Consider the following 12,393-nt stretch of genomic DNA (forward strand, 5'->3'; position numbering starts at 1 on the left):
CAGACAAATAAGTACGGCTTGTGACTTGTGGCACCAGGGACCCACAATGCCTGGATATTTCCTATACCTTCATTGCTGAGTGGTGTGAGAAAAGATGGCATGCCTAAGCACAATCCTTGGAATGTTGGAGAGCTGCTGTCCGACAGCATACCTTGCTTTAACATTAGAACCGTTTCATTTTCTTCAGAAATACAATGCTTTACTATTATACAATTTGTTTCTCATATACCGGTAGGTCCCATCACTGAACTGAACATAAGATGGAAAGAGGAAGTTAACAGACCGCACTGACCAGATCTATTATGCAGAAAACTGATCGCACGTCAGCAATGTTTCCTCAAGAAAAGCACACTGCGAAAAGCTTACATGGAGAGGTAAGGTGAAGCGGTCACTCAGTGGTAAACTCACAGTGTGCTCTAACATGGACGTGGAAAGGAATATGTATTATAATTACATCAATAATCAGACTGAAACATGGGGCAACTTAGCACATTCACAGACTTCCTTATCCTTTAAAGTGAACCAGAGGTGAACATAAACTGATGAGATAACGAATCTTGTATCTAACCTCCTATTCCTATTAAGTTTTTTTTTTTTTTTAAAGCTATCCCTCAGTTATATTTCCTGTTCAAAAACTTAAAAAGTAGATTTAATGTTTAATAGTCTCTGCAAAATGACACAGTCTTTCCATGTCCAAGAGCTAAAATATATGAACTATTGACCTTTATGTATTTTTTTTTTATCGATCCCCTGCACTCAGAAGCTGTTCTCTTCCAGGAAAGGTTTATTGCTGTAACTCCTTATCAGTAAGAGTTAAGCTGGCCATACACTACATAATTTTTTTTTTTGCTCGATTAGACAAACATATCTAATTGGGCTCAAATTGCGTTTGCCATTGACACCACGATTGACATTACACAATAAGCAATGGTGGTTCTGAAGAGAAACTGTCACTAGCATGCCTGAATGTTTAACAGAAGAAAAGGAACACAGCCTAGTTATTTGTATGCTTGGCACTGTACAAACATATGTCTATCTCAACATGCCACAGTTCACCTCAGGTACAATGTGTGACATGCATCTCCTAGAAGTAAGCTCACTTACACAAATTGAACTGCCACCAAATAAGTTGAATTACTGTTCTGAATTAACTTTCACAGAATAAGTACCTCTTGTAGAACTTGCACCCATGCTGGAGAAACTCTTCTCTGAGACTGAGATGAATGAGTCTCAGGTACACACTTCAAAGAAAGTACCTGAAAGGTAGTGGCGTGTGCATGTATATATCACAGACACGAAATATTTGCTGTAATGTAACCACACATACATGGAAGAAATCCATACTTGTACCACTTTTACCGTAAGTTAAAAGAGGGCTGCAATTTTCAAATTGCTAAAAATTTGCATAACCTGCTGTACAAAGAAGGTTATATTTTCTCACATGTAAAACAGAGGAAGAATGGTTTTACTTCTTCCAAGCTGTAACTTATCCATCCATGTATGCATCCCCAAAGTTCTCCCAGTATAAAATTCTACACAGAACCCTCTTAACACCAAAACAGATCAGCAGATCTTACACCATAGGTGTGGAGAGAATTAGGAATTTCAGACTGATTCGGCTTACTAAAGAAGAACTGTTATGAAAATCTTAAAATTTAAAAAAAACACATACAAAAAAGAAGTACTTTTCTTAAGAGTAAAATTAGCCATAAATTACTTTTCTCCTATGTTGCTGTCACTTGCAGTAGGTAGTAGAAATCTGACATTACCGACAGGTTTTGGGCTAGTCCATCTCTTCATGGGGGATTATAAGCATGGCCTTTATTCTTTATAAAGACATTCCCTGAAAATTATTAATACAAAGATGCTGGCCAGCCTCCCCGCTCGCAGCACACTATTTTGGCAGTTGGACGGAGCAACTGCCATTCACTAAGTGCTTTTAAAAATAAAGAAAACCATGAGAACCCCCCTATGAGAAGATGGGCTAGTCCAAATCTGTCGGTAATGTCAGATTTCTACTACTTACTTTAAGAGACAGCAACATAGGAGAAAAGTAGTTTATGGCTCATTTTACTTCTTATTTGTATGTGTTTTAAATTTTAAGATTTTTCCGGCAGTTCCTCTTTAAAACATTTATAATAACAATCCAGTATCTGTATAGGTCACAGTGTACTCTTTTACATCTCACATATATTGGATCGTAGCGAAGGACAATCTGAAATAACCACTGGGTACACATTATGAGATTTTATGGTCGATTTACTGTCAGATCGATTATTTCCACCATGTCCGATTTGCTTTCCGACCGATTTCCGAGCATGATTTTCCGATCGATTTCCTATTACAGTTAACGGAAATCGATTGGAAAGCAAATCGGAGATGTTGGAAATAATCGATCTGACAGTAAATCGACCATAAAATCTCATAATGTGTACCCAGCATCAGCCCTGAAGGAGACAACCCTGTTGACAATCCATAATGCTAGGTACACACAATGGGATTTTCTGGCAGATTTCCTGTCAGACTGATTATTTCTATATCCCATCTGATTTCCAATCAATTTTCAGTTCACTTCTATGGAAAATCGAACAGAAATGTTGGAAATAATCTATCTGACAGGAAATCTGCCAGAAAATCTCATTGTGTGTACTAGAGGCCTTTTTCAAGCTGGACTGATTACTACTATGGAAAACAAACCTTCGCGAGCCCTCAGACATGAGTGGCAGCTCTGTACTGCGCATGCACGAGTGTGCGCTTGCGCAGTACGTAGCTGACCATTTGAGAGAACTGGGGAGCACAAGTGCTTCAGAAGGCTCACGAAGGCATATCCAACAAGCTGGTTGTATAGCTGTAACAGGGGGTGACAGCACTAGAACGAGTGGTCCGTGAGTGGTCAACAGGATCCAGAGCCTTCGCACTCCATAGTAAGTCTCTTCCTTTGTCTTACCGCCCGGCCCCCTATGCCCTTCTGGTATGTTATTTACCGGTACTCGGCATTACTTATTTATAAAGCGCCAACATATTACACTGCGCTGGACATTAGTTTTGGTTACAGACAATATTTAGGGGTGACCTGATCAACAATGCCTCCATGACCTCCATGCAGCCATCCAGTTCCCTCGCTGTGGCTCCAGCTGATTCTGTTCTGTGTCCCAGCCTCCAGGCACCATGCGGCCAATCTTAAAGTAATGATGGCCACTCGTTTTCATTTACTTAGCTGCTTTTTTCTTGCCATAATACAAATTCTAACAGACTATTCAGTAGGACTATCAGCTGTGTATCCACCTGACTTCTCCACAATGCAACTGATGGTCTCAACCCCATTTATAAGGCAAGAAATCACACTTATTAAACCTGACAGGGCACACCTGTGAAGTGAAAACAATTTCAGGTGACTACCTCTTGAAGCTCATCAAGAGAATGCCGAGAGTGTGCAAAGCAGTAATCAAAGCAAAAAGGTGGCTACTTTGAAGAACCTAGAATATGACAGATTTTCAGTTCTTTCACACTTTTTGGTTATGTACTATACTTCCACACATGTTAATTCATAGTTTAGATGCCTTCAGTGTGAATCTACAACGTTCATAGACATGGAAATAAAGAAAAAAACTCTTTGAATGAGAAGGTGTGTCCAAACTTTTGGTCTGTACTGTATGTCACTTGTCTTCTGTGCATGCTGTCTACCGGGAATTGGTACTGTACTTTCCTTTCTAGCACATCTGGCCTGACGAGACTCCAGATCAGCTGGAGCAGCAGTGAGGAGGGATGGCTGCATGGTGGTCCCGGGTGTCTACACTGAGGACATCCTATATCATGCCAAGTATATAAAACTTACCAGAAGGGCACAGGTGGGCCAGGCAGTGAGTCAAAGGAGGACACTGGGGACACAGTAGGAGATGGGGGCAGAGGTCACATAGGACATCGGACAGAGGGAACAGGGTGCAGATGGCACAGAGGGGACACACACAACAGGGCACATGGGACACAATTGGGTACAGGGGGCAGATGGCACAAAGGGGACACAGTAGGGGACAGGAGCAGATGGGACACGAGGAAAGATGGTGCACAGGGGACACAGGAGGCAGATAGCACAGAGAGGTCACGGGGGGCAGATGGCACACATGGGACACCAGACAGGGGACATAGGGGGCAGATAAGACCCAGGAGGGCACCAGAGACACAGGCAAAGGAGGACAGAGGGGACACAGGAGACAGAGAATGACAAAGAGGGACAGAGGGGACAAAGGATACACAGGAGACAATGACACAGAGGGACAGAGAAGGACACGGTGACATAGGAGGACAAGGGGCAAAGAAGGACACAGGTGACAGAGACAGTCATCAGGGGGAGAGAGGAGACACAGGGCGACAAAGGAGGTCATAAAGTGGGCAAAGGAGGAATAGAGAATGACACGAGAAGTACAAAGGAGGCACAAGTTGGATACCAGGGAAGCATCATTGGGGGGGGGGGGAGAATTGAGGGGAGAAGATCCATAAGATGTCCCTGCACCATGGATGCACCAGGTTTAGTATATTTTTTTTTTTACCCTGGTTTTTGTCCTCTAAACCTAGGTGATTGATCAAGCAAAAAGTTGGAACTAGTACCACATAGTAATAAGAGTAATCATATAACGCTAAACGTAGGTGCGTCTTATGGTCAGGAGCGGCTTAAGGACCGAAAAATACGGTAATCAGCTTGCCTTAGCTACACCAACTGAGTTCATAATAAAAACGTGTGAATATATAATAAACTAAACTCCTCAATAGGTTTCAATACAGGAGTATACAGTGCTATAACCGTTATTTGTAAATGCATTTTTAAGAAAAAACATACATATTTTTGCATAACCATCACTTAGCTAATATTTCTTGCTCATATTTGCTCCCCTTATGTGAATAACTACTTCACCTGTATGATCGATTGTTATTTTGCCTTAATCAATTGTACGTTACATTTTCTTCTACTGCATGTAATAAAACTTTTGATAAAACAAACAAAACATATGAGCCCTGATGTAAAGCAGGCCATATTATCCATCTGTCATCTAGTGTAAATATAAGCTTCAAGCCAGCAAATTATGCGATGCTCATGTTATAAATAAAAACACTGCAGCTCTGTCATCATAAAACAGCTATCTGGCGGTTCCCATTTATACCATGCATGCTGAACAGAGATCAGCAATGCCAGTGCATAGTCTTTGCTTCAAGGTAGCATGGACTTTCATTTTACTGTGACACTTGGTGAACTGCTAGTGGTACAAAAAGACCCTTTCAACAGTTCAATAAGTGGATCTTATTCCACATCATAGAGCACAGTCATAAATTCCATGCGCAGATCCAGCTCCAGGCTTCATCTACCTGCGGCACACTTTAAAACAAGCACCCCCCCCATCCAGACATACAGGAAATGGTATGAGTGAACAATCATTAGCTCTCTGCACACACAACAAATGCTCCCAACAATCTGGAGCGCTGACAGTAATAAAAGCGAGTTGTCAAAAGTAAGCATCAGTTTCCACAAAGACTGCAGTATCTTTTGTACTTACAGTGTGTAGTTCATGCCTTCACAGTTCTTTCGTCCACCTACACCAGATAAGACGCAAGCAAACCCTTCATGCCACACCAGATTTTAAAGATAAAGGCAAATTTAGCTCTTAAAGCGGAATATAACCCCGCATTTCAACTTTGCTGTAAAACATTATTTACAGCATATTATATGCAACCAGCATTTTTTTTTTTACTAGACCAGCATTGGAAGGGATACACACAGAGCTTTAAAGTTCTGTGGAGAGAACTGCTCCCTGCAGCCGAAGTTTAGATAGGTACATTTAAGTAAACAGAATGTAACAAGTGTGGAATGTGACTCATTCACTCTGACTGTGCAGGAGCTGGAGGACAGCCAAAGAGTGTGTAACATTCCTCACTTGTTACATTCTGTTTACTTAAATGTATCTATCTAAACTTCGGCTGCGGGAGCAGTGCTCTCCACTGAACTTTAAAGCTCTGTGTGTAACCCTTCCAATGCTGGTCTAGTAAAAAAAAAATGCTGCTTGCATATAATATGCTGTTAATGTTTTAGAGCAAAGTTGAAATGCAGGGTTATATTCCGCTTTAACCTTTAAACAAGGGAGAACACAATCATATATAAATCAAGTCCCTTACTTCAAGGACTGACAAATTGTACCACTGTTTCTCATCCTCCATTTTCACAACTCACAGTTATTTTTATTGCTGTCAGTGCTTCAGACTGTTTGAGTATGTGTTTTGAGTGTAGAAAGATAATTGTTCGCACCCATGAAAAAGAGGGGGAAAAAAAAAAAAGTTGATTTTTACTTGGCTGCGGGCTTATTCTAGCCCTCTGTAGTCTTTGAGGTCCTTCTGTGCCCTCTGGGTTCCCTTTGTGACCTCAATTAAAGTCCATGACCCGGCTGAGTGGTGCACTACGGCACACGTGCAGTCCCGGCTGCATGCCATAGCCGGTAGCGTTCTGCACATGCGCAGTTCATAAAGGCAAGATTGCTGCCATGGGAGCGTGATCAAGGAGATCGACTTTAATTGGGGACACAGCAGAGCAACAGAGGGAACCTAGAGGAGACAGAAGTACCTCAAAGACTATGGAGGGCTGGAAGAAGTTCCAAGTAAGGAAAAATCAACATCCCCCCCATCCGGTTCTGGTGTACTTTAAATTGACCACATTCCTTGGCATGTATGCAAAATTGAAGGAAACCTAAATGAAAGCAAAATATAGGCAGCCATTCTCATTTCCTTCTTAAAAAAACAAAAACACAGTTGCTTTGTTATTATTCTAATCTTTAAGCTCCAGCAGTGTCTAAGTAGTTCACAGTCAGTGACTTAGAAGACAGCACCTAAAGCACCGTTACAATGACGAGGAAAGTAAATTTTTATATGGAAGATGGAGATGGAAGATGGTGGCTTCCATATTTCTGTCTTCAGATTTGCTTTAAGGATGTTGTGTTTCCATGCTCTATGAGTACAAAATAAAAAGCATCATTTAACTTACACGATTCCAGTATAAGGTTTTCACAAGTGTCTTCCAGTTGCAATAAAATGATCTTGGTTGCTTCACGTAAGAGACATTAACCCAAACACAGTCCTAGTTTAAGATGTTTTGAGTCCTTGAGAAAAAATAATAAAAATAAAAGGCAGTTATTTGTAACGCGTCAAACTAAGATAATATCAAAATACAGACAGACTTTTTCGTCCCATAGCAGCTCATTTATGAAAACAGAGAAACACTCCAGAACAGGAATTTGTTGGTTCATTTGGAAAAAATCTTCTACAACAATGCAAGACAATGCAACTTAACATGGTTTATTCAACAGTGTAATGCTAGGTACACACAATGCAATTTTCTGACAGACCGTAAATCTGTCAGAAAATTGCCATGTGTGTGCCTAGCATAAGAGTTTTATATCATCAGTTCTTAATCTGACAGACCTAGATGGTGGGTGGGGATGCTTACTAGACGTAAAGTTGATATGCATCGTTTCCTCCACCAGATTATTACATATTCTCTCATGTAAAATAAAACTTGGAGAAATTACTTTAGGTAGAAGTGCAAAAATGACAGATAATTGTAAATTTCAGCAATGTATAAACACTGAAATCTTAGGGAAATAAATGTACAAGGAAACTAAGGTTAACTGATGACAATGTGCAAATTTTAAATCAGCCAATGGCTCATCCCAGCACAAAAACCATATCCTAGGTAAGAAAAATACCACACAAAATGCTTGTGTGGCATTTGTAAAAGGATGTGCAAAAACACTAAAACTGAACCAGTATAATCAAATAATTGTTAAAGGGGCACTATGGCGAAAAACTGTAAAATTTAAAATATTTGCAAACCTATACATATAAATAAGAAGTACGTTTTTTCCAGAGTAAAATGAGCCATAAATTACTTTTCTCCTATGCTGCTGTCACTTACAGTAGGTAGTAGAAATCGGACAGGACCAACGAATTTTGGACTAGCCCGTCTCCTCATGGGGGATTCTCAGGGTTTTGTTTATTTTCAAAAGCACTTAGTGAATGGCAGTTGCTCTGTCCAACTGCCAAAAAACAGTGTAGCGAGCAGGGAAGCTGGCCAGCATCACTGTTTACATCCTTTTTAGGGAATATCTTTATAAAGAATAGAAGCCTTGCTGACAATCCTCCATGAAGAGATGGACTAGTCCAGAACTTGTCGGTTCTGTCAGATTTCTACTACTTACTGTAAGTGACAGCAACATAGGAGAAACGTAATTTATGGCTCATTTTACTCTGGAAAAAAACGTACTTTTTATTTGTATGTATATGTTTGCAAATATTTTAAATTTTACAGTTTTTCGCCATAGTGCAGCTTTAACAATTATGTGATTATACTGGTTCAGTTTTAGTGTTTTTGCACATCCTTTTAAAAATGCCACACAAGCATTTTGTGTGGTATTTTTCTTACCTAGGATATGTTTTTTTGTGCTGGGATGAACCATTAGCTGATTTAAAATTTGCACGCTGTCATCAGTTAACCTTAGTTTCCTTGTACATTTATTTCCCTTGTATGTGTTTGCACATATTTTAAATTTTACAATTTGCCATAGTGCCTCTTTAAAGTCCAGTTCCACAATGCCCTGCAGATATTTTAATCCTCATGCAAGCTGTCATCAAGCCGGGAGCCGATCCATTCGGCATAGTGAGGCAGGCAGCGGTAATGCACGGAGGGTAGGCTGATCGCGCTGGAACTAGGTGAGGTGAGCTGTTTACATGCTAAGCAGGGGCAGGATTTAGAGGGACAAGTGGCACACTTGTCAACCTATGAGGAGGGGGGACAAAGGGGCACGCCTGGCAATCTATGGGGAGGGGGAGAATACAGCAGGTATCTATGGGGGAGGGGGTCAAAGGGTCACATCTAGCATTTTATACTGTGGAGGGGCTAATAAGGGGAACATCTGGCTATATTGGGGGGATAAAGGGGCACACCTGGCTTTCCATTGGGGGTGGGTGAATAGAGGTTACATCTGACTATCCATTGGAGGGGGAGAACAAAGGGGAACACCTGGCTATCAATGGGAGTGGGGGAACAAAGGGGCAAATTTGGCTAATAAAGGGGCACATCTGGGATTTTTACAAGGGGCACACCTGACTATCTATGAAGAGAGAATAAAAGGGCCCACCTGGCTATCTATGTGGTGGGGGGGGATAATAAATGGGCTTAGCTTTTGAAATATGTATGCCATGAGGGTATATCGCTGTTATTTTGGCAAATACGGCTTGTAATTGCTGATAATGTACAATACGAAAAAATTGAAAAAAATACACCTTTATTCACAAATAATATAGTCGCAATACATTGTACTAGGAAGATAATTTAAATGTTGAAATAAACTGGACACATGGGCAAATAAAATGTGTGGGCTTGATCTACAGTAACACTTTATTTTCAAACTGTAGGAGCTGAAAACTGATTTTTTTCATTTTTTTTTCTCCTTATTCCCTTTAAAATGCATACACAATAAAATAATTCTTAGCAAAAAGCACCACCCAAAGAAAGTGTAGTAGGGCTGTCTTGGCACCCTGTAGGGAAAAGGCACAGGAGACAAAAACAGGAGCCCAGTAGTGCAATATGTCAAAAGTTCAAGTAGATAAGAAAAATGCTACTCACAAAGGAGGGTTGCAAGGGGGAACCGACCACAGAAAGCAGGTGGAGACCATTAACCCGACTCGGGGTGGTCCTAGCCAGGACCCAGATGTGGTCGCTCTCTTGAAGAAAGAAGGCGACAGATGTCCACCGTGGTGGAAACCCTGCATGTTCAGTCACTACCCCTCAAACAGGATGTGTGGGGGTATGCTAAGCACAATACGGAGAAGAGGCGCCCTGGTTGGATAAAAGCAGGGCTGTGGAGTCGGTCCAAAAATCCACCGACTCCGACTCCTCAGTTTAGGATTCCACCGACTCCGACTCCTCGACTCCGACTCCTCTAATTTGCATATTACAATTTTGTTGATTAAAAGTATGTAACATGAAATTCGTCTCTTAACTGCCAACACTTAGGAATTTTACAAGACAACTGAAGTGAGAAGGATATGTAGACTACTATATTTATTCCCTTTAGACTAAAACTAGTCCTTGGTAAGAGTACTTGTAAAAGGTACAAACCGGAACAAAGAACATCTATCAGGCCCTAGGCAATGTAAGTGTGGGTACATGTAAGAATGATGTGCAGGTACTCTGCAGGAGAATGAATAGATTCTTCCTCTATTACACATTCTTCATGCACAATCTGAACAAGGTTTATGGGTGACAGACAACACCTCTGTGTTCAATGTGCACAGCATTCTCAGTGGATTCCCTGCAGCTCTGTGGGGAGTGCATATGTAGAGTATAGTACTACTGTGTAACAAAGTAAACCTGAGACAGATGAAATTAAAGTTTTATACATACCTGGGGCTCCCTCCAGCCGCCTTCAGGATAATCAGTCCCTCGTTGTCCTCCTCTACCACCTGGATCTTCTGCTATGAGTCCAGGTACTTGAGCCAGTCGGGCGTAGTGCGCATGCACACACTCCGCCGCCAGGAGCATACTACACCTGTGCAGCACTATTGCGCTGGTGCAGAATGTTCCTGGCTGTGGGAGCTGCATGCGGCCAGACGGCGCAGACTGGCTGAATTACCAGGACTCATAGCAGAAGATCCGGGTGGTGGAGGACAGCGAGGGACTGATTAGCCTGAAGGGGGCTGGAGGAAGCCCCGGGTATGTATAAAACTTTACTTTTCATCCGTCTCAGGTACCCTTTAATTTGTAGTCACCAAACCAAATTTTAACAACATATCAAATTATTTGATTTCATCAGCAAAGGGAGTGCATACATTTGCATAAATCAGCATCAGTGCAGAATTATTTCCATCTCATTGACCATCTCTATTAGTTACACAGCTACACATCAGGCTTTATTCTTACAGCATAGATGTTATTTAGTATATATAAGAGATTCCTGTGTACACATCATATATACAGTCACAATCAGATGTATATCTGACCTTAAAAATACGGGGACCGCTTTATTGAAGCAGCACAAGTAACTAATTTTGATTGGTTTATTTCATTTTTGTGGACTAAGCACAGCTATTACTGTATATATACATTATTTTTAATGACTATTATCTGAGAAATAGAACATTTTATCATATTTTCTATTTTAATTACAGTAACAAATTCATAGGAGTCGGAGCATTTTTTCCCGACTCCAGGCACCCAAAATTGCCCGACTCCACGACTCCGACTCCACAGCCCTGGATAAAAGCATCGAAAAACAGCTTAAAAGCGAAAAAGAAACGAGGTATCTTATCGCCTGTGCTAAATAAAAAATATTTTGTAAAATTACAAAGATTTCGTCACGGAGGTAAGATACCTTGTTTCTTTTTCGCTTTTAAGCTGTATTTAGATGCTTTTATCCAACCAGGGCGCCTTTTCTCCCTCTCTCTTGCACTCAAAGAAAGTCTAACTGGTGGCAAAAAAACAAGGTATAGATCATTTATATGTGATAAGTACTGATAAAGTTATTGGCTAATGAATGGGAGGCATGTGAATTGTAGAAAATTGCTTGGGGTTTTTTTTTTTAGGGGGGAACCCAGAGGTAGAGATGTGGTTAAAGTATGTACAGCAAACTGCAACACATAATAGTTAGCTATTATGGTACACACAAACATTACAGAAGAAGTAGTACTCTATCCTGCCATCCAGCACCCAGGTACTGCTTGCAAAGTCTAGAGCTAGAGGACTGCAACATGGAAAAAGTTATCACTCATGATCATCAGTTACACAGAACACCAAATCATATTTACAAAGCTCATCTGTGCCTCTGCAACTTGCACAAGGGACTGTGGTTCTTCCTAGGAAACGATTATTGCAAAATTGAGCAACTGGTAAAAGTTCAAATCACAGCTGTGATCTGAAGTACAAAAATATGTTCAAAGATACATGTAAAGCAAACCTGAACTAAAGTTTAATTAACTTGATCTCATTTTTGCCATGGTGTATACAAGTAGTGCTATGTAAAATGACATGTCCATACCTTTCATTACGCTATGCAGCCAGATCACACAAAGAATGAAACAGACAAAAAATAGCAAGTTTCTATTGCATTATGGCGGTAGAGCTTACTCCGGTTCATACTCACCCTAGAGCAGCAAGGGATCAAAGGCTGCATAATGTTGTACAGCCATGATATGGCACAGTACATTTTACAAATAAAACAACATTTTAGATTTTTGCACGACATAATCACAAGGGGAGATTTCCATCGGTAATGTCACAGAAAATCTCAGTCCAGCAAAGGAAGAAAAGGAGTGGTGGTGGGGGGTTTAATCAAAAGTGCATAGCATTGGCAGCTAACT

At 40.8% G+C, this 12,393-nt stretch overlaps 1 protein-coding gene across 3 annotated transcripts in view; it reads right to left on the reverse strand.

Moving 5' to 3' along the window:
- VMP1 (vacuole membrane protein 1) overlaps positions 1–12,393 on the reverse strand; it is a 229,023-nt gene that overhangs the window by 188,965 nt on the left and 27,665 nt on the right. For 2 of the 3 annotated variants that reach the window (XM_068268759.1, XM_068268760.1), the window contains one exon: positions 7,022–7,136. Coding sequence is in view for 1 of the 3 variants with exons in the window: in XM_068268758.1 (XP_068124859.1) it covers positions 1,170–1,191 (22 nt within the window). In the remaining 2 variants the exon portion in view is untranslated. Of the gene's footprint in view, positions 1–1,169; positions 1,211–7,021; positions 7,137–12,393 lie in introns of those variants that run through there. The other variant, XM_068268758.1, reaches the window with a different exon arrangement.

The sequence above is a fragment of the Hyperolius riggenbachi genome, chromosome 2 (assembly GCF_040937935.1).
Source record: "Hyperolius riggenbachi isolate aHypRig1 chromosome 2, aHypRig1.pri, whole genome shotgun sequence".
Lineage (NCBI taxonomy): Eukaryota > Metazoa > Chordata > Amphibia > Anura > Hyperoliidae > Hyperolius > Hyperolius riggenbachi.